The 22644-nt window shown below is 44.1% G+C and overlaps 2 protein-coding genes across 4 annotated transcripts; one reads left to right on the top strand and one right to left on the bottom strand.

The window, feature by feature from the left end:
* Positions 1 to 1998: 1998 nt before the first annotated feature.
* Positions 1999 to 12576, top strand: LOC310863638 (uncharacterized protein). 3 transcript variants are annotated; one of them, XR_014569685.1, is made up of 9 exons: positions 1999 to 2134; positions 2972 to 3087; positions 4176 to 4242; positions 6495 to 6638; positions 7749 to 7826; positions 8853 to 8906; positions 9764 to 9976; positions 11874 to 12425; positions 12465 to 12503. XR_014569685.1 is itself a non-coding variant. In XM_083772117.1 (9 exons), exons 1-9 carry the CDS (start codon positions 2074 to 2076, stop codon positions 12311 to 12313), a joined length of 1053 nt encoding a protein of 350 aa, XP_083628243.1. In that variant the 5' UTR covers positions 1999 to 2073; the 3' UTR covers positions 12314 to 12576. The 3 variants fall into 3 exon arrangements, 2 of the variants coding, with proteins under 2 accessions (XP_083628243.1, XP_083628242.1); XM_083772117.1 differs by having other exon boundaries at positions 11874 to 12179; positions 12300 to 12576; XM_083772116.1 differs by having other exon boundaries at positions 11874 to 12576.
* A 3023-nt stretch (positions 12577 to 15599) lies between these two features.
* On the bottom strand, positions 15600 to 22179 carry LOC310863637 (acidic mammalian chitinase-like). The gene is made up of 9 exons (XM_083772115.1): positions 22010 to 22179; positions 21780 to 21836; positions 20794 to 20959; positions 20184 to 20302; positions 19029 to 19152; positions 18184 to 18369; positions 16674 to 16793; positions 16403 to 16544; positions 15600 to 15878 (listed from the first exon to the last, which is right to left on the bottom strand). The coding sequence occupies exons 1-9, from the start codon at positions 22084 to 22086 to the stop codon at positions 15640 to 15642; spliced, it is 1230 nt and encodes a 409-aa protein (XP_083628241.1). The 5' UTR covers positions 22087 to 22179; the 3' UTR covers positions 15600 to 15639.
* Positions 22180 to 22644: the final 465 nt, after the last annotated feature.

Below are 22644 nucleotides of genomic sequence, written 5' to 3'. Positions count from 1 at the left end.
CGAGACGCTGGTCAGGGTTCCGTTTTGCGTTTGAGGAAATGGTGCTGTGACTGGCCAGTGCTGGTCAGGGTTCCTTTTTCGGGAGACAGGGGTTTGATGGCCAACATATTCATTTAAGCCACACGCCAGCAGAGGGCGGTGCATACATATTTTAGTACTACTGTTCCATAAGTAGGCTACTCTCACAACGAGCACTCTAATTATTGATCACTTGTCTTTGGGGTTCTCTCTCTCTCTCCCCCACCCCACCCCCCATTAACCCTATCAAAATTCCTTTAGTCACATTCAGTCTGGCATATTTTGGCCATGCAATTGTAAGCAAACTTTTCAAAGAATAAAACAAAATCAACATGTTCGAAAATAGCAGATCTACAAGCTTACACAGGGACTCCTGTCTATTTTCACCATTCACCTGACCAAAATCTCTCTCTCTCTCTCTCTCTCTCTCTCTCTCTCTCTCTCTCTCTCTCATATTAGCAGGCAGCAGGCACAGCTCTACCCCTCTCTCTGTTTCTGGCACCCCCTACTGGTATTAATAAGTCACTCGTGAGCTACTCGTGCTCATGACAACATACATAGGTGTACACGGACATTGCTGGTTGTAGGAGTGGTTGCACCACTCAATGAATGAATACAAATAAGACCATTACTTTGCATCAAAAGTAAGCAGCAAACTGTCCTATAAAAACTGTTCAAACATTGGCCAAATTGTAAAATATTATATAAAAATCACACCTGTGTGAACCGAGTGGTGCAACTCCCCTCTCTCCCCCCGTCCTCTCTCTCTCTCGCTCTCTCTGCTCTGTCAGATTAGCTTTATTATATGGATATCAATGAACCTAGACAGTCAGCAGTTGGATTTGCGTCCAGCAGGTGGCAGCCATGTCACATACTTATGTCGTTCCAATTTCGCATGCGCACACCACTCGTGCTCTTGACGGATACACACATGATACGGACATTCCTGGTTGTAGGAGTGGTTGCACCACTCAAAAATGAAAATACCTGATCTATAACCTCATAGATCAGCTATTTCCCCAATCTTTATCTGTGGAACCGAGTAAACAAAATGTAATGCCTCAAGTGCTCATCAGGGTGAAGGTCCCAGTTCAAATAGGATTATTTTTGAGAACCACAGCCACTATAGACGGGGTTTGGGCTAATAACTCGTGCCCCCCTGCCCCTGGTGGCAAAAGTTTTTTTTTTTTTTTGGGTCAATAATTGTAACTTCATACTTTTCATTTCATCCATGCTTTGTAAATTGTAATGAACAGTTTGACATGACATGCCATTGACATGACTCACATTCTGATTGGCTAAAGTATGCTCCAAAATGAGTAGAATAAATAAAATGGTCTCTAGAAAAATAACTACTTGTCTTGCATATTTAGTTATTTCTGTTTAGCCATTGGGTTCTCATAGATGTGTACCTTGTAGGCTATTATAACCCCCCCCCCCCCCTACATACAGCCAAACAGAAAAGTCCTATCTGATTTAGGACGTCAAAGTGTGTTGGAAGTGCTCGCTTTTAGCAAAACAACGTCCTGCTGCCCGTATTTGCAAATTCGAAACAGGTGGTACACATTGTGTTGAGTAGGGAGTAATAAGTATAGACTATGGTGGACTGGATACAGCAGAATAGATGTCAGTTTCACACAGACACAGATTATGTCACTAAACTGGACTATTTGGCAGCCAACTAATAGAGCATTGATTCAGTATAATGACCATATTAATACATGATTAATACGCACCATCTGGTGGTGGATCAGGATAGGGCGAGGGCCACGTCAATCATCCTGAAAACGACCAATGGGAGCGTTGGTTGAGAGCAGCAGCTGCCTCCCGTGAAGAAAATAGCAGACCTACAAACTCACTGGGCGTCGCGTACGACGTATCAGTGAGCTTGTAGGTCTGCTATTGACTTTGGACCTGAGAGAGTGGATCGGTCAGTTTCGGTTTCTTTTTCCTACATATCTTAACAAGTCGGTACGCGATACTTAACAGACACACATTATTTTACCGAGCTGTCTGTCTGTCAGTGACTCATTTTGAGTGACACCTGTCACAATAATGTCAGTGTTGTTGAGAGAAATAAGAGGGGTTTCGCAGGATGCAGCTGCTGCTCTGCAAAGTAAGTATGGAGTAACGACGGACTGACTGAGTGAGAAACGATTGAATGGTGGAAGCATTACATCCGTGGCTTGCATTCACTTTTGTGATGTTTGAGTGGGAGCCAGGTGGGTGGGTGCGAAAACAGCATGGTTGTTTTTCACCACCTGTGCGCAACCTGACACACACAAACACACACACACAACACACACACACACACACACACACACACACACACACACACACACACACACACACACACACACACACACACACACACACACACACACACACACACACACACACACACACATTAACTGTATATAGGCCTATGGTGATTTCGGGTGTACCAGTACAGTACAGTACAGTACAGTACAGTACAGTACAGTACAGTAGAGGGATCCCCACACGGTAACTCTGTCCTTTCTCAACCGTTTCGGACACGGGGGGCTCGCCGGAATTGGGCCGACCCACTGGGTGCGTTCCCCCGAGGGGAGAGGGGAGTTGCACCACTCAGTTCACATGGGTGTGATTTTTTCAAAATTGTATACATTTTATGAATTGCTGTCACGGTCACCTGACAGTCGAGCTGACACATGATGATGATGTTGAGCACACCTGTGTGTGTGTGTGTGTGTGTGTGAGAGAGAGAGAGAGAGAGAGAGAGAGAGAAACTAAGTACCGTAACTATAGTAGAATTTGAGAAATGGACATTGTGAGTACAATACATTTCCTCAGTTTCCTGGTCCTATTCACAAGATAAATGGTTGTTTTATTGTGTGTGTGTGTGTGTGTGTGTGTGTGTGTGTGTGTGTGCGTGTGCACGTGCATTTTGCGTGGCCGTGCGTGTGTGTGCTAGAGGCAGGTTTCGTCAGCGACACTGACATCAGATCGCTGACCAGACAGGACCTTAACGAGTTGTTTCCTGGAGCACAGCATCTCCGACTGAGGAAGACCATCGGTGACATCATACAGGTCTGTGTCCCCTCTCTATGACCTCATACAGGTCTGTGTCCCCTCTCTATGACCTCATACAGGTCTGTGTCCCCTGTCTATGACATCATATGGGTCTGTCTTGTGCACAGACATATAAACGTAGACGCCCTTTCCGGCTCTGGAGCGTATTCGTGCTCAAGGGAGGGCAAAACATTGCAGAGATTCCTTTGCGAAGCCCCGCGGAACATGAGCGTGCGTCACGCTGTAAGTCCCGGAAAAGATGTGCTGTGATTGGCCAGTAATTAACTTGAGTGGCAGCGTGACGTACAGTAACGTGCCTTCCACACTTCCGACGTACTTCCTCTCCCAGTGTAAATTCTTCCGCCCCTCCTTCAACACACATCGCTCCGACGACGAACAGCAGCGGCCAATGAAGCATCACATTTTTTAAATATCTATGGTCTCGTGTCCCCTCTATTGGTGCGTTCAGACGGACAGATGAAACTATGCAAAGACACGCTGTGAGTTGATTTGGAGCAGCTACATGCATAGTTTCGTCTATGCAACGTCATGTCGCTGGCTTCCATTGACAGTGAATGGTAGACTGCATCGTTTCATCTGCCCGTGTGAACCAAGCCCCCAGTGAAGCTCTCCAACGTTGATGCGCTCGGCCCTAGTTGTAAGAACGGGGACTGCAGGCAGACCCGTGTCCGCCTGCAGTCAAATTTACAATTTGGGCATTTAGCAGACGCTCTTAATCCAGAGAGATTTAGCAAGAACACATGGTAATACATAAAAAATATAGTTAAAAAAGTTATCAAGAATCATACATAAGGCGTAAGCTAAGAACTTAACATCCGTCTAACAGTCGAATATCTATATGAAACTATGTGTATACACTATACTATAATAGTTGTACAGTATACTATATGCTGTCTACATAAAATCCTATCTAAATTACATACATTTAACATTTGCATAGGCCTACGCCTGTAATGTGGTCGAGGGCAAGTGCTACGGTAAGCGCTACTATGGGTAGCACAGATGATGGAGTCACGCGTGTGCAAAACTGTGCATTTCTTTTCTGTACATTTATGTGCGTGTTCTGTTTTTGTGTTCTATTGTAGAATGCAAAGCCAATAAACGCTGTCTTAAGGGAGCTGTTGGATTTCATCCCAGATGATTGTGTTAAAGGTAACGTCTAATACAGTACATCTTTCATTAACCAGTTATTTCCAGTTCCATAGACTGTGTGTGTATTTCCTAAGAGCAGAGATCATCAATTGTGTCGTTTTCTTTACTTTCTCCTAATCTCAAACTCTCAATAATATCCACCTCTTTTTTTTGGGTTTCTTTGTGGTTTAATTCTGTGAATCAGTGGTTATCAACCTTTTCAGGCCGCGACCCCCCCCCCCAAAAAGAAGAAAATAAATCATATTTGAACTTGAATTGTAGGAGTTGAGGCATTACATTTTGTTGTGAAAATAGCCGATCTACACACTCACATGGGGCGGCAGTGGCTCAGGGTTTGAGTTAACTCCTCCAGAGTTAGTGAATCCCTAATTGCTCCCGATGAGCAGATGGTGCCTTGCAAGGTTTCCTCTGCCAAAATTATGGGACTTGGCTGTTGTTTTTTATTACAAATTAATACACTGTTGATGACTCCTCCTTTTTGACAAAATTCTCTGTAAATGGTGCATTTATAGAGCACCTTCATCCAAGGCGCTAGATTGTGCATTACATTCACACACACATTCATACACCGATGGCCGAGGAAACCATGCAACCAACTTGTTCATTGCGAGCAATTAGGGGTTCAGAGTCTTGCTCAAGGACACTTCAACACAAACTCAGGGGGAGCCCACAGGGTTTGAACTGGCAACTGGCAACTCTAACCCTGAGCCACTGCAGCCTCTGTAAATCCATATCTCACTGAGCAATCAATAGATAGATAGATCAATACACCTATAGATCGATAGTCAGTCAAAAACGTTTTTCTTTACTGGCAGCACGCACAGCTCACAGGAGCAAGCCAGCTGACCACACTGACACAGATTAAAGTTCTCAGTCACTACGACTTGATTTCAACAATTTCATTTCATTTAATTTGAGCTTTTATTCAAACTCAGATGACAGTTGAGCGGCGTGTGTGTGTGTGTGTGTGTGTGTGTGTGTGTCAAAACGTTTCAGTTGTGAGATTTTATTTTGCTTTAATGAATTATATGACAAATTTGGTGTCCTATTCACAGTACACAAACAGTATTCATCATTCCGTTTGCTCCCAGCACCAGCAATGAAGAGGGGGGTTATTTCTCTCCCTGCCCTCTTGAACGATTGCTTTCATTTTTGGAGTAATGTATACGGTAGACAAGCCATGAATGCCGAGATAAAATATTATATTCACACATGTATTTATTTACAATGTATTTGTTTTCAATCTATCTCGAGTTATCTCCGTGCTGTAACCAGATGGAATTCCATAATTAATTATACCCTGTGCGTCATGTGCACATATAGGCTATATGCACACGTGGTCAATGGTTGAAATGATTTGCAGGCGGTACACGCTATTTTCCCCCAAAAAACGTTGGCACGGCATGCTACATATACTGTAGCGTATAACGGTAGACTACACTACACTACTGAGTTATCTGGCTGAACTGAAATGTGTTCCTTTTCCTGTCATGTTCTGTGTTGCTATTTTTCTGTCTCTCTCTAGCTCTCTCTCTCTGCTCCTCTCCAGCGGCCCTCGCTAAGAATGGCGTTCTGAACGACTACCTGTTCATCTCTCTCTCTCTGCTTCTCTTCAGCGGCCCTCGCTAAGAATGGCGTTCTGAACGACTACCTGTTCATCTCTCTCTCTCTGCTCCTCTCCAGCAGCCTGTTCATCTCTCTCTCTCTCTCTGCTCCTCTCCAGCAGCCTGTTCATCTCTCTCTCTCTCTCTGCTCCTCCAGCAGCCCTCGCTAAGAACGGCGTCCTGAACGACTACCTGTTCATCTTCTCTCTCTCTCTCTGCTCCTTTACAGCGGCCCTGGCTAAGAATGGCGTTCTGAATGACTCCCTGTTCATCTTCTCTCTCTCTGCTTCTCTCTAGCGGCCCTGGCTAAGAATGGCGTTCTGAATGACTACCTGTTCATCTTCTCTCTCTCTCTCTCTGCTTCTCTCCAGCGGCCCTCGCTAAGAATGGCGTCCTGAATGACTACCTGTTCATCTTCTCTCTCTCTCTCTCTGCTTCTCTCCAGCGGCCCTCGCTAAGAATGGCGTCCTGAATGACTACCTGTTCATCTTCTCTCTCTCTGCTTCTCTCCAGCGGCCCTCGCTAAGAATGGCGTCCTGAACGACTACCTGTTCATCTCTCTCTCTCTGCTTCTCTCCAGCGGCCCTCGCTAAGAATGGCGTCCTGAACGACTACCTGTTCATCTTCTCTCTCTCTGCTTCTCTCTAGCGGCCCTCGCTAAGAATGGCGTCCTGAACGACTACCTGTTCACCTTGAGGGACATGAAAACCCAAGTGGAAAACGTCCACTCCTTCCTCGAAGCGCACATTGGCCTGTTTGAGGAGTACGCCGCGGCCGAAAAGCAGGAGAAAGGTTAGGATCTTTTTATTTTTATTTATTTTTTACGATTTATTTGGGGGATTTTATGTCTTAATTGATATGACAGTAGGCTTCTTGCTGACACAGGAATTGGGGAGAGAGAGATGTGGGCGGGTTACACGTAGCAAAGGTCGTCAGGATTCGAACCCGCGACATGCTGTCAGGCAGCAGCCTAGATGCCCGGACTGCTACCCTATAGTGTGTACCAAAATCTCCTGGAGGGGGCGTCAACATATGTGTCACGTCGTAGCGGCCGCCATACTTGTTGGCTTGTCTGGTTTGTTTACATTGAGCGACTATCCGATGTGCTTGTATACGTTCTTCTTTTAAACTGACCTCACAACGGTGCAGACTTGCTCAGTAAATAAGTGCCACAGCAGGTCACGTCGAGGGAATGAGCCAGAAAACGGAATTAGATTTTCAGCTTTCCAGCATGGAGACAGCATCAAGGAACCCAGATTGACGAGTTTACAAAAAGACGTACTGTAGAATGGCTTGGATCTCGGCTGTACGGCGCACGGGGCGCAGAGACATAACGTTCAACAAAGTATCTAAGCACAGCCGTGTTTGTTCGCAACATTTTCCTTGTCCTTGTAAGGTATTTGGGCCCGACGTTCTTTCTATCCATCCTGGTGTTGGTTCACGATGTTGTCGCCAACAACGAGCTCAATATTTACAAAAACATACCACCGTCACTCTATTCTGAGTGATGTGGGCTAGAGTTTAAAACATACCACCGTCACTCTATTCTGAGTGATGTGGGCTAGAATTTAAAGCCCACAAGAGGGCCGTCCCTAGCTTTTCAGACGCCTCCCCCCTCTTGGTGACGTACACGTTTTCACAAGCTATAGCCATCCGGGCCAGGTTAGCATAATTAAGTATGGTTGATATTTTAGTAGGATTGAATGTAATTCTGCCTTTAGATTTGAGACAGGAGGACAATTTCATTTATGCAAACAAATTTGTTTTGAAGCAACATTATATCTACTTTGAAAGGTTAGCATCATTAAGTGAGATTGCTATTTTAGTAGGATTGTATGTAATTTTGCCTTTAGAATTGTACCCATTTATGCAAACAAAATAATGTTGCATTACTTTTGTCAGCTCGACCAGCAAGTTTGAGTGTTGATTGTGCCCCGGTCGAGGGCCACTCCTACGGCCAAACTGAGGACCACGTTCAAGGTAAGGTCATTTACAACTAAAAAACATTCTGCATGTGGGGTTTTTACCCAGGGTAAACTTGGTTTTATAAACTTGAAACCGATGTACTAGGCCTACTGTAAATCGTCTCTGTCGGGTGGAAATCTCAAAACCTACAAAACTGTTACTTTTCAGGATTCAAATTCAAATAGATAAAGTGCCCCTGTGACTCCACCAGGGCAGGTCAGGTTGTGGCCTCCTGTTGGCGCTATAATATGCCAATGTGAAAAGGGTGCCATTTCTTCTTATGCCTCCAAAAATGTGTTTTGCTAAAATCCACCTATTGGTGGCGCTATAATAGGCCAATGTGAAAAGGGTGGGATATGTTCCTCAGCCTAGTAGGAAAGTCTGTGAAAGATTTCATGTAAATTGCACGCTGCGTTCATGATTTGAGGCTTTTTGTTTATTAATTGTTTATAGGATCAATATAAGTAAATTAATATATAACCCTTCCATAGTATCAGCTTTTTCATCTATATATTTTTTTTTGCATATCTTATGTAATGTTAATTTGCATATTTAAACTTTTAAGATTTGAGAAAACTACATCATTGTCTTTGTGTAAGTAATCAACTGGGGAAGTTTCACGGTGAAAACAATCTAATATAGGTATGGTTTTGCCCAACGGTTCCCAACCGGTGGAAAAGGGGCCCCAGTGTCACGGGAAAACCCTCCTCACCAAAACTAGGATTTAGAAAATTAAATTGGGAGGCAAATGATTAGGCAAAATGTTTAGTTTTTTGTATTATATGTTTTTCTTGATCAGTGATCAAGATAGCTAGGGGCAGTTGAAATGTATTTCTTATACATTTTGTGCCCGGCCCGTAAACGTTGGGTGGATTTGAGAACTATGACATGTTATTTTCAAGACTCAGTCATGAAGCAAAAGTCGATTTTCTATTTGAAAGGTTAGCATTAGCATCATTAAGTGATATCGATATCTTTGTAGGATTGAATGTAATTTTGCTTTGATAATTTCACCCATTTATGCAAACAAATGTTTTTCAGCCCGAGGTGTTGAGTCAAGGTGTGCCCCGGTCGAGCGTCAGTCCAACGGTCAAGGTAAGGTCATTTGTCCTGGGTTCAATTCCCGCTGTGGGTGCTGGGGGCGTGTTCCCTCCTCCGCATCATCAGTGCCCATACCCGAGGCGGGGTTGGCGAAAGGGCCTTTCTGTGTGGAGTTTGCATGTTCTCCCCGTGTCCTCTAGGGTAGGTACCCTCACAAAGACAAACATGCAGTAATCCTGGTCTCTAAAACTACCTCCCCCTGGCCATCCCGGGGCGCCTGATGGAGGGGAAAGGAACTGGTCTGAATAACGTGTTCCTTCCACGCGCTACGTCCGGCCAGGGAAATTCCCCCCGTCAGGTGAAAAGAAGCAGCTTGGACTCCTCATGCATAGAAGGAGGCATGAGATCAGTCCGCTGCCCCCCCAGGTTGGCAGAGGAAGTGTAGCGCCCAGGATTACATTAGATAATTGGCACTGGGTGAAAAAGAATGGGTTGCAAAATCGTGGGATAATTTTTTTTGAAAAAAAAGGTAAGGCCATTTGCAATAAAAAGGTTTTTACCCAGGGTAAATTCGGTGATAAACTTGAAATGGATGTAAATCGTCTCCTGAAACCTCCAAAACCGTCACTTTTCAGGATTCAAATTCGAAAATAGCAAAAGTAGATCTACTGTACACGCTCAACACGTGTCGCTTCGCCCCACGTTTTCGAGCCACGTTTTCGAGCTTGCCGATTTCCTACTTTTGATGCTTTTGTGTGACGTGTAGTGTGATCAAGAAGGGCCTAAATTTGCGAAAAAACTTAAAAGTTTGAATACAGAGTTAAGAAATGTCTGCTTGACAGCGATGACATGTACCGTGGGTTTGGTACTACCTCCAAATGTGTCTCCCTGAAACAGTGTTCCATTTTCAGGAAGCGTCGCACCTCAGAGCACGGTGAGGGTCAAAGCGATTGTAAAAGGTCAAACCTTCGACTGTCACCGCACTCTGTTGCAACGCGTGAGGCAGCTGGGTGGACTTCACGTAGAGGAGAACGCCAGCGGCCCGAAGGTCGTCATCGTCTTCTGCCCGGTGTCATCGCGCCACATGACAGACATTGAGGCAGCAATGGAAGACGTCGTCCCAGGTATAGCATATAGGCTTTGTTTTCAGTTTTGTTTTATTTATTTTAATTACGTCCAATTAGTTTTACGGAATTATTGAATTTCACTCGCCATCTGTCTGTTGCATTCTTGCATTCTCCTGCACAGCGAGATTCAGAGTTATTTTAACATATCTCGTTATCACATAAGCACATGTGTATGAATTCATGCGAGTCAAGAAACTCAACCCATTGGCTTCATGGATGCAAAATGATGGATTCCACCAAGGTTATAAGATTTTTTACTAGATTTCGAAAATTCCTCTAATCTGGTGTTCAGGTGATGATATGCACATTACATGCACAATAGTATTACATTTTTTTTCTTCCATTTACAGTATAATGGGTTTCGGTGGCAACGAGGGCCAAAACTGGTATCCACTGGTGGCACTGGATGAGTTTTAAGGTTAGGTGGAGGCATACAGTAGTTACTGAGGGCAAGGTTAAGATTGTAAAAGAATAAGTACTTGCATCGACTCTGTATCTGTAATTCTGTGTGCCTATTCCACATAACTTGATGGCAAAAAATAAAAAATAAACATACGGTTTTAGCATTGTCCCTACGGTGTGATATGTGCTGTTGCACGTTGACGCAGGTTGTCCCACGTTGTCCCAAGTGATTCAACACATGGAAGTCAATGGCCCAAACCACACCAAAGTAGGTGTGAACGAATTTCATAATATGAAAGAAATTCGAATATTAAAAAAAATATATATATATTCGAAAGCTAAAATTGCCATTCGAATGGAGCTTTTATCATTTATTAATTCTATTTAATATTTTTTATTTTGTTTTATGTTATTTTATCCGCTCACTAAATGTATTGAGTAACGAATCTACCGCTGTGAAATCTCCCCGGCCGCTTCCACTGCATGTGAAAAGGTGCACGTCCGGTCACGTGATATCAGCAGTAGTAGCGAGACAACAACAACAACAAGAACTTTAGCAAGCGCGGATCGTAAACACAAACATGGCAGAGGCTCAAAGCGACGGGGAGGAATTGTCTCAGGCTGCACCAGAGATAACCACACCTGAACATTTTAGGAGTGATGTGTGGAGGATTTTTGGTTTTCCATCCAAAAACGGAAAAGTTACGACAAGAGATCACGCCTGCAGACTTTGCCGGGTCGAAATGAAGTACCACACAACAACAAGCAACCTTAGGAATCATGCTGCCACAATACACCCCGTTGAATTCGCAGCGTTGGCGGAGATGGACGAACCCAGGATAAAGCAGGCTAGGATGACCGCATTCATGCTACCCGAGCCACGGGGTTTACCAGCCCCACGCCAGCAAGCATGCAATTACGCAGAGATTGACCCAATTAATCTGCAAAGATATGAGGCCGATCAACCTCGCACAGGGGGTGGGATTCAAAGCGTTCGTCAAGGAGATTGACCCAAAATACACGATTCCCTGCAATACAACCATCACAGACAGGGTTGTAAAGCTGTATGATGTCACACAAAAGGACCTAAAAAAAAAGTTGAATGGAGAAAGGATTCTGTGTATTATTATAGGCTAAATATGAGCTAAAATAAACAATGTAAATATTCGAATATTTTCGAAAATTACAAATAATGAAGCAATGAAATTCGAATTGGATTATAGAGGTGAACTGACAGCCCAGACCAAAGTGTCACCATGCAACCCCTTGCAACCGTTTGGACCCAAGGAGGTGACCCTTTGGTGTGGTTAGGGCTTTAGTGTTCAAAAACACAATTCAATCGTTAATCGCAATTATTTGTTTGACAATTTGTCATCATGTAAAATGTCATAATTGTCACAGCCCTAGTATGTACTCAAATTCTACTATGGGTTACTAGTTACTTAGTTTATCTCGGTCATGGTTTCTCTCTCTCTCTCTTTCGTCTTCTCAGGAGGGGCGGCCGTCATCCTGGTGGTGATGCATCACACGCACGACGTCGATTACCCGCACATCGTGCGGTCGCTGGGCGGCGACCGCGGCTGGGACTTTGTCAACGTGCTCTACCACGAGACCGTGCCCGGCCTGCTGCCGTGCGCCTTCAACGAGCAGGCGGTGGCACAGCTGCGCGGTGCGTTGCTGAAGCACAGCAGTGTCGTGAGCCCCGTTGCTGCTACTGCTGCTGCTGCTGCCAGTGTGTCTGGTAGCTATGGTGGAGGTAGCTCTGGTAAAACCAGTGTATCTGGTAGCTATGGTGGAGGTAGCTCTGGTAAAACCAGTGTATCTGATAGCTATGGTGGAGATAGCTCTGCTGCCAGTGTATCTGGTAACTATGGTGGAAGTAGCTCTGCTGCCAGTGTATCTGGTAACTATGGTGGAGGTAGCTCTGGTTAAACCAGTGTATCTGATAACTATGGTGGAGGTAGCTCTGGTAAAACCAGTGTATCTGGTAGCTATGGTGGAGGTAGCTCTGGTAAAACCAGTGTATCTGGTAGCTATGGTGGAAGTAGCTCTGCTGCCAGTGTATCTGGTAGCTATGGTGAAGGTAGCTCTGGTAAAACCAGTGTATCTGATAGCTATGGTGGAGATAGCTCTGCTGCCAGTGTATCTGGTAGCGCTGGTGGAGGTAGTTCTGGTAAAACCAAAGGTGGTGGCGGCGGCGGCGGCGGTGGTTTTTTCGGATTTCTTTCTGGTGGTAAATGATAAACTCGGGAGCTTCTTCTTTTTTCTTTTTTTTTTTCTTTTTCTGTTTTGTATGTGTTAAAACGCCGGGACAACGCTCCACACGTCCCAAACTCTTCTCCCTTCTGGCCCCAAAACTGTGGAATGCACTTCCCGTTGCAGTCGGAACTGCAGCATCACTCCCAATCATCTGCCGTAGTCTGAAAACCCACCTTTTCAGACTCCATCATGGCCCATAGCACTTTCCCTACCCCCTTTTTAGACTTGGATAGCATTTGATACAGACTTATAGCATGTTATGTAGACAGCACAATAATTGCATTGTATGTAGTCATAGCACTTCATAGTACATATGTACAGCATAGTATAGTGTAGGCTATAGTTTATATAGTGCCATTATCATACAACAACAGCTGTGGGCGAGTTCAGGTGGGGGGTTCTAAGGTGAAAACCAGGTACAGTATACGTAATGAACTGTTGTGTTATGTGTGGCCACATAAAAACATCACTTTAACACTTTCTGTAATCTGTACACTTTCTTTTTTTTTGTTGTTGTATTGAATCTTCCTCCTAGTACGTATACCTACTTAGTAACTGATGGTCATTGTTGTTGTTTTTTTGTTGTTTTAAATAATCACAATCTTTGAACTGTGGAACAACGCCCACCCACAACCCTGACAAGCACTTACATTTACATTAAAGTTCCACAGATAAATATTGTGAAAATAGCTGATCTAAAAACGTCACTTTGTAGATCATCTATTTAAAAAATAAATTCAAAATAAATTGACAATGTTTGACCATTTTTGTAGTATAGTTTGTTGGTTACATTTGATGCAGTAATGGTCATTTATTTTTTTAGGTGGTAAAAGGGTAAAGGGTTCAGGACGTCCCTAACAATCAGATATTTTCTTTTGCCACTCAGTAGGCAGTCCCGCATAACTTTCAGGGACGATGATGTCACATGCTGCATACTAGCCTCTAGCTCTGGTCCATAGCTCTAATGCGTTGCATTTAGAGCTATGTTACTCTCAACTTCCGCCGCTCCCATGAATGCAGACCAGCCTCTCGTCTTTAGCGTGAATAAAAAGAACGTTTTTGCTACTCACCAAAACAAAGGCTGGTTGTGTCATTAGAAAGCCTACACCTTATAAATATTGCACGAATCAGAGCCTATTTGTCTTTGGACGATGCAAAAATGCTAATCCACACCTTTGTTTTTTCTCGGCTTGATTACTGCAATGCACTTTTTTCAGGACTGCCTAAGAAAACAACTGACAGATTACAACTTGTCCAAAATGCAGCAGCCAGAGCTTTTTTTTTTTTTTTTTTTTTTAGATTTTGTTTTTGCGGCTTACGCCTTTTATTGATTTTTGAAGGGACAGACAGTAGGCTGACAGGAAACGGGAGAGAGATGGGGGATGACATGCAGTAAAGGCCGTGTCGGGTCCGGGAGTCGAACCCGCGGCACACTGCGACTGGATTACCAGTCCGGTGCCCAGACCGTTACGCTACGGCCTGGGCCAGCAGCCAGAGCTTTAACTATAACTAATGTATAACTCCAGTTTTGGCTTCACTGCAAGCTGGCTTCCGGTTGTTTTTAGGATTGATTTTAAAATTATTTTACTTGTGTATAAAGCTCTCAATGGTATCGCACCTTCCTACCTACATGACTGCCTGCCTAAATATGTCCCAAACCGCCCCCTAAGGTCTTCCACTGCTGGCCTGCTCGCTTTGCCTAAAAAAATGGCAACTAAAAAACACGGGAAGCAGCTTTTTGCTTCTACGGGCCGACGGCATGAAACAAGCTCCCACTGTACCTTCGTCAGGCAGCCTCTGTAGACATTTTTAAAGCACAGCTCAAGACCCACTTCTACAACATTGCTTTTAATTGATCTTTAATTTTTGTTATTCATGTCCTGACTGTATTGCATTACTGCTTGTTTTTTAATGTCGTTGCCTTGCTTTTCTTTTTTTTTTCTCCATTGCTCTGTAAAGCACTTTGAGCTGCATTTCATGTCATGAAAGGTGCTATAGCCTACAAATAAAGTTTTATTATTATTATTATTATTACTTTCCTTAGTATAAACGGTACTTTTGGGCCAAAAGGGGTGTTAAGATATGCTCTTAATTGTAACCTATATATATATAGAGACAAACTTATTATTATTTTGGTGCTTGTTAATGAGGAATTGAACACTGATCAGTGCCACCTGCGAGTGGGTGTGGTGTGATTATGGGTGTGTCTAATCAATAAAAAGCCTCACTTACTGTGAGGACAGTGTCCTGTGTGGAGCTGTGAAACATGAGCTGTCTGTGTCCGTCTCATCTATTTGATTTCCCTCGTATGGTGCTATTACAGTGATGGTCTACATGCTGGGGCTGTGATATACTTTGTTTATCAAGGGGATTTTGTTTCCACCGGGAAAAAAAATACTTTTAGTTACTCCGCTGCGCCCTCTACCGATATTGCCCAGATAATTGCCTCGTAGAGAATATTTTTCCTCCGGTGAAAAAAGTCCCTTTGGTCTGCATTCATGCGAGCCCCGGAAGTTGACAGTAACATAGCTCTAAATGCAACGCATTAGAGCTATATGGACCAGAGCTAACTAGCCTCTATAACCCTTTGAGAGCTTAAATTGCTGTAGTTTAGACTTTAGAGAGCCAAAGGGCATATGGTGTTGCCTGGTGATGACCACTCTGAAATACAGTAAGCTACATACTTACCCTTTAATTGTTGTGCTGTTTGTTTTTGTGCTGTGATCTGCTTGGGATTTAATACTATATAAGATGATGTTCTCTATGTGTGATATTCAGTTTTCTGCTGCAATGAACATATTCTCTTTGCACTCTTTGGATGGAACTTTTTAGATTTGATGAACACTCAAGTGAAGACATGACAACTTGGTGAGAGAAAGGCACATAAGGAAAAAAAAGACTTTGACGGTACCGCAGCGTCTTTGAATGACATCATTTATTTATTGTGTAAATAACACCTATAAAGAACAACTCTAAAAAGTGAAATCATGTCAAGTCGTTCAAGCCCAGTTGCAGCAGCTGCAGCTCTTGTCGAACACGAGGCCGGCAGCGCAGTTCTCTTTGTAGGTACGTCCCTGAGCGCACTGGTAGTAGGCGTTCTTGTTGGTGGGGTCTGGGTAGAGTCCGCCGGTCTTGCCCGCGCACCACCCGGTTCCTCCGCTGCTGCTTCCGCCACCGCTGGTTCCGCCGCCTCCGCTAGGCTGGGGCGCTGGGGGCGCGGGAGGGCTGTATTTACAACCTGCAACGAGAGACACGGAGGAACATGAGGATAACGTGTCCAAGAGATGGAACTCTGATGCAGTTAACCCATTTTGACCTGACATCGAAATCTAAAAAAAATATATATTTTTTAAAATTTCATTTTTTCTGAAAAACCTCATGTTTCTATATCAGTGGTGCTCAATATTTCATGTCAAGAACCCTTGGAATTATCTGTATTTGGCCGCCGACCCCCATCTGAAAATATGTTGTTCCAGGGACCATATCCCCCGGAAGCAAAGATTTGAGTTAAAAACGTTTGCTCTGAAAGAATATAATATTCAAAGATCCGCGCCACATTTTCACGACTTTTCAAAAATAGCAGACCTACGAGCTCGTAGCGCGCCACCGTAGATCTGCTATTTTTCAATAGCTAAATGATAACATAATGCGAACACCAAAAGGGGTTCCCGCCCCAAAATGGGGTTAAAAACTAAATCATGCATTGAGCATACATGTGGGTTTTTGTAAGTGAGCGTGCATGGGAGAGTGCATGTTAATCACCGGCAGCTCCGGTTCCCAGGCCGGTCTTGATGGTGTTGATCAGAGGGTATGTTCCCTCGCCACAGAAGGTGCCGCTGAAGTCGTCCAGGTCCAAACTCCAGACCATGGCTCCACCGAAACCGCTCTTCTTCAGCCAGTCGATCTGTGAATAGATAGACGGACCCCGAGTGGTTTAGGCGAAAAACAAAGCACCCCTATGGAATTATAGGAGACTATAGCTAGTAGTGGCCTATATGAATCTAGAACAATACGTCGAATAGTAATAGCGCACCTTAATGTTGAAGCTCTTGATGTTGTCGTATCCGACCCAGGTCTGGGTGTTGTACGCGTAAGGCACCATCTGGGGGGCGTCCCAGGCCTGAGTGGCGCCTTGCTTCAGGAAGGTGCAGATCTGAATGAAGGCAGAGATTTATAGGTTTATCCTCATGCATGCATACAGTACAACACAGCCTGTAGTAACATGTACACACAGTACAACACAGCCTGTAGCAACATGTACACACAGTACAACACAGCCTGTATACCGTAGCAACATGGCAGGCAGAGACATTCGCGTCTCCGTCACCGTCAGGGAATGTTCCCTTTTTTTTTTCTAATATATTTTTTATCCCACGATTTTGTAACCCATTTTTCACCCCTGTGTCAATCATCTAATGTGATCCTGGGCTCTACACACCCTCCACCAACCTAGTCCCCCATATATGGGGGACAAGGGGAGAGCAACGGACTTCCATCATGCCTGAGTGTCCAAGTTGCTCCTTTACACCTGACAGGGGGGAGTTTCCCTGGTTGGATGTAGCGCGTGGAAGGAACACGTTATTCCAACCAGTTCCTTTCCCCTCCATCAGGCGCCCCGGCTGGCCAGGGGGAGGCAGTTTAGTGACCCGGATGTCACTAAATGTTCCCTTTTTAATCAATGAAGGGTGGCTTCACTGCGTTGTGTTGCGTTGCGTGACTGCATTAAAATTGCCCTGGTTCGTTTTTTTACGCACGCGACGGAGACGCGCCCAGTGGAGCCCGGCCGCCGTGAGCCTCCTCAACATTGTGGAAGAAAACACGAAGTAAGGTCAAATTGCAATAAGCAACAGCAATGGTCCTGTATTGTACTAATTCCTGTCGAATGTCATGTTTTTATTGTTCTGTGTTGACCCCAGCTTTGCACCAGCTAATGTGCAGGACCACTTAAAGGACCACTTCACTACTTTTCAACTTACCTTCATATAATTGGTCCTCACTAATGATCATGATAAAATACCACACATTATTTTGTTTCTACTCTGTCTGTGTCTCATGGGAGGGCTGTGGGCAGTTCAGAAACATCATCGTTAGGCAGATGCTCTTTTTAAACAATTTTTAGATTTGTATTATCGTGAGAACGATGGCTTCCATTTTCGCACTGCAACTTTTCAAGAATAGAAAGCCTGCAGTTTCTATTAGCTTGGATTCCCCCATCGATGATGTCACTGGTGGACGGGTTTCTGAACTGCCCCACAGCCCTCCTATGAGACGCAGACTAAGTAGAAAGAAATTGTGATATTTTATCATGAACATCTGTGAGGACCAATTATATGAAGGTAGGTTGAAAAGTGGTCCTTTAATGGGTTTGATAATGCAATACAACTAACACATATGCAATGGTTTGGTTGGTTTTGGTGTTGGTCTCTACACTACTGAGAGGTTTATATCCTGTCATTTTCTCGGTCTACTACTGGTTGACAAGAGGTATCGCATGAAGCTTAGTTCGCACACGTGCGTGCGCTCACGCACACACTTTAATATACCTCATAGTAGGCCCAGAAGCCAGCCTGGCGGGTGTAGGGTCCAGCGGGTCCAGCTCCACTGTTTGCAGCACCAACAGCGGTGTTGGAAGAGGAGGCCAGTTTGAAGGTGTGTCCGTAGGTGGGGAATCCGACCAGCAGCTTCTCAGCTGGGGCGCCCTGGCTCTTCCAGTAGTTCATAGCGTAGTCCTAATATATATATATATATATATATATATATATATATATATATATATATATGGACAAAGGAAACATAGTGGCGTCAACCGCCATTCTTGACAGACAGTAAACAGACATTTATCCAATGCCGTTGACCCATTTTGGGCGGGATCCCCTTTTGGTGTTTTATTAAGCAATATGTTATACTTCAGCTATTTCAGAGCATATACCTATTTACATGCACCTCGACAGTGGGTGGGCCCGCACACCATTCTTTTGGTAAAGAATTACTTTATTGAATCGACAACGTTTCGATCTTCACAGATCTTCGTCAGGTCAGTATTATATATACTTTAGCTATTGAAAAATAGCTGCCGCGCTACGAGCTTGTAGGTGTGTTATTTTTGAAAGATCGTGAAAATGTGGCATATTCTTTCAGAGCGAGCGTTTTAACTCAAATCTTTGCTTTTGGGGGGGTCCCTGGAACTACATATTTTCAGATGGGGGGGGGGGGGGGGGTCGGCGGCCAATTTATAATTTTTGGGGTCCTTGACACGAAATAGTTTGAGAACCACCGACATAGAAACATAAGGGTTTTTCAGAAAACTGTCCGGATTTAAGAAGACAATTTTGTAGAATCTGTCAGGTCGAAACGTACAGATCATAGAGAGGAACCTCCCCACACTCACCATGTTGAAGTAGATCAGACTACCCTCGTCAGACGGGCCTCTGTACAGTGGGCTGTTCTCTCCAACGATGTGCTCCCAGGAGCCGTGGAAGTCGTAGGTCATCACATGGAAGTAGTCCAGGATACTTCATGGTGAAAAGGACATTTTATAGGAGTCTGTGTCAGTGATGTAAAGCAACTATTATACCCTACGTTTCAACAACGGCGAGCATCGCTTGCATTTCATTGGCCCAATCGCCCACTATCGCCGGGCGACGTCTCCCTAAGATTAATTATTTTTATCTTTTCGTCCGACGTTCCTCCGGCCCACTTTTCGACCATCGCCTGTTCGCCTGCTATCGCCTCACGTAGGGTAATTTACAATTTAGGCATTTAGCAGACGCTCTTAATCCAGAGCGATTTACATTAAGCAAGAACAAAAAAGCATGGGAATACATCACATAAAAAGCATTTATCATGAAACATGAGTAAGCTAAGAAAGTAAGTGGAATATCTATATAATGAAACTATAAACTATACATAATATACTATACTATACTATGCTATACATATGTACTATGACGTGCTATGACTACATACAATGCAATTATAGTGCTGTCTACATAACATGCTATAAGTCTGTATCAAATGCTATCTAAGTCTACAGAAATGCTATCTAAGGGGGTAGGGTAAGTGCTATGGGCCATGAGTAAGTGCAGTGGTGGAAATTACTTTTACTTAAGTACAATGTTGAGGTATTTGTACTTTACAACGCGACACATTGTGAGCTTGTAGATCGGCTATTTTCAATAGATTTTGTACACGTTTTGAACTTGTGAAATGGGACATTCTGCAATATGAGTACTTTTACTTTTAGTACTTTAAGTACATTTTGATGCCGATACTTTTGTACTTTACTCAAGTATAGTTTAAATTCAGTACTTTTACTTGTAACAAAGTAGTTCTACATTTCAGTATTGGTACTTTTACTTAAAGGAACACTTCACCATTTTTCAACCTATCTTCATATAATAGGTCCTCGCTAATAATCATGAGAGGAAAAAAAACTACTCGGTCTGTGTCTCATAGGAGGGCTGTGGGCAGTTCAGAAACCGACTTCCAGTGACATCATCGATGTCCAGTGTCGATGTTTGTGTGTTATCTACAGTATACTGACCCTCCGATGGCGGAGATCTGGTATCCAGTGTCGATGGTTCCCTTTCCAGCAGAGACGGCAGCGGTGAGCATCAGACGAGGACGGTCCGTACCTTCAGCCTCGAAGGCAGCCAACAGCTCCTGCAGAGAGAGAGAGGAGGTGGTGGTGGAGAAAGACAAGGCTGTTATGCTTTATCTGTTGAAAAATAGCAGATCTACAAGCTCGTAGCGCGCCACTCGCTTGTAAGTCTGCTATTTTTGAAAAGTCGTTAAAATGTGGCGCAAATCATTGAATATAGAGCGAACATTTTTAACTAAAATATTTGCTTCTGGGGGGTCCCTGGAACTACATATTTTGAGATGGGGGTCCGTGGCCCAATAGAGATAATTCTGGGTTGGATTTTGAAGCCTTTTTTTTTATCGGCCTCAGTCCAAAATGGGTTAATGAGACACAGTCCCAGTAAGGGGCTGTGCTTCATATATATCCCTTAGAGAATCATACAATATTTCACATTAACATACACAATAAGCTTAATAATATAGAATATACAGGGATTAAGGCTGGGGAAAGACATACAATTAATTATATAAGTTAGGCTGTTGTTTATAACATAACTTGATAGAAGGCTGACCTGACACAGGACGGTGTAGCGAGCCTTGTCCTCAGGTGGGGAGCCACGAGAGCCTGGGTACTCCCAGTCGATGTCCAGACCATCAAAGCCGTACTGACGCAGGAACTTGATCACGCTTTGGATGAAGGTCTGACGGTTAGCAGGACTGGACACCATGGCTGTGAACCTGCAGAGAGACAGAGGGAGATTAGAGAAGGGTATACAATTTACAATTTAGGCATTTAGCAGACGCTCTTAATCCAGAGCGATTTACATTAAGCAAGAACACAAAGCATGGCGATAGTACATCACATACATAAAATTATGAAACATGCGTGAGCTGATAACGTAACAGTGGAACTTCTATATAATGAAACTATACATATACACTGTGATGTGTGTTTTGAACGAGAGCTGACTGTCCAGGACAACACCAAGGTCCCTGGATGTTGGGACAGACGTTACCAGGGCGTTGTCTACGGAAATAGTTAGCTCCCGCATAGGGCAGGACTTAGCCTACTATAGTTAGCTCCCGCATAGGGCAGGACTTAAGGCTCATACATAGGATTTACGGTGGTGGGGTGACCACCGAACTACAACATGACGTCACTGAGGTGACCACCGAACTACAACATGACGTCACTGAGGTGACCACCAAACTACAACATGACGTCACTGAGGTGACCACCGAACTACAACATGACGTCACTGAGGTGACCACCAAACTACAACATGACGTCACTGAGGTGACCACCGAACTACAACATGACGTCACTGAGGTGACCACCGAACTACAACATGACGTCACGAGCCGCGGTGAAGAGCAAACCACCGCTCCAGCCCTTCTCTCTGTTTTTACTCACCACCGCTCAACGTTATTTCAGCTCCGGTGGTCAGCTCACCACCGAAAATCCAGACTATGAATAGGCCTTTAGCCTACGAGTGCTTTCACCCATTCCTGTCACCCTGTCATTGGAGTTAATTGATCCTCTTGTTTTAATACTCACTTGGCAGTGCCAAAGTTCCATCCACCAATGGCCAGCAGGGTCTTCAGTTGGCTGTTCCTGAAAAACAAAACAAAAATGATGAAGTTCTCAAACCTTTTAGGTCAGTGTGTAATGGACCATATGCATTGGTGCGTGATGATGATGTGTGAAAATAGCCTTCATATATATAATAGATTATTATGCACAGCATAAGTGTGTGTGTGTGTGTGCGTGTGTGCGTGTCTGCTCACTGTTGCTTGAGAGCCTGGAACTCTCCGTAGAGCTTGACGTCGTCCCACTCGTAGGTCTTGATCTCGTTTCCGCTCATTCCAGCGAAGGCATAGATGAGGTGGTCACAGAGACACGGGTCAACGTTGGTGGGGAAGTACTTCCCGGCACCGGGACGGTACTGTCCCCAGTTGGTGAAATAACATGAGAGGATGTAGGAGGATCCTGCAAGGGACGAGTGACAAAAAATAAGCACTTGTTGTTGTTGTTGTTGTTGATGATGATGGTTGTGTTTTTTGCCGTTTGAGAGTAACACACCAAGTGGACAAAGTCTTACCTAACTGCACATGCAGCAGGAGAGCCAGTCCTGCAGAGAGAGAGAGAGAGAGAGTGGAAAAGGAGTGGTGGTTGGTTCAGTAAGGACAAGCACTAAGATGTATCCTCCGGTTATTAATCTATATGACACATAAATGCTCTTATTATTATAATCATCAGTTACTATAATGAATCATACTGTTAAACAACTATTTTGAACAGAAAAGTAGATCAGTTTCATGGTAAATCTAAAGATACAGTTAATTTCCTCTGCTGCTCTGCACAGCGATAGCAATTTCTCGACTTACCAACGCAGATGAGAAGCTTGCCCATGGTGCCTGTG

This window comes from Protomyctophum parallelum (genome assembly GCF_964188405.1).
Source record: "Protomyctophum parallelum genome assembly, chromosome: 8".
Classification (NCBI taxonomy): Eukaryota; Metazoa; Chordata; class Actinopteri; order Myctophiformes; family Myctophidae; genus Protomyctophum; species Protomyctophum parallelum.
The sequence above is the reverse complement of the archived record's forward strand: the minus strand, read 5'-3'. Positions and strand labels throughout refer to the sequence as shown.

Coding starts and splice junctions, on each gene's coding strand:
- LOC310863638 (XM_083772116.1), top strand. CDS start 2,074: ATGTCAGTGTTGTTGAGAGAAATAAGAGGGGTTTCGCAGGATGCAGCT. Junction 2,135..2,971: donor TGCAGCTGCTGCTCTGCAAA/GTAAGTATGGAG, acceptor TGTGTGTGCTAG/AGGCAGGTTTCGTCAGCGAC. Junction 4,243..6,494: donor CCCAGATGATTGTGTTAAAG/GTAACGTCTAAT, acceptor GCTTCTCTCTAG/CGGCCCTCGCTAAGAATGGC.
- LOC310863637 (XM_083772115.1), bottom strand. CDS start 22,086: ATGAGCGGAAACGAGATCAAGACCTACGAGTGGGACGACGTCAAGCTC. Junction 21,837..22,009: donor TTCCAGGCTCTCAAGCAACA/GTGAGCAGACAC, acceptor TTTGTTTTTCAG/GAACAGCCAACTGAAGACCC. Junction 19,153..20,183: donor CAGATCTCCGCCATCGGAGG/GTCAGTATACTG, acceptor TTCACCATGAAG/TATCCTGGACTACTTCCATG.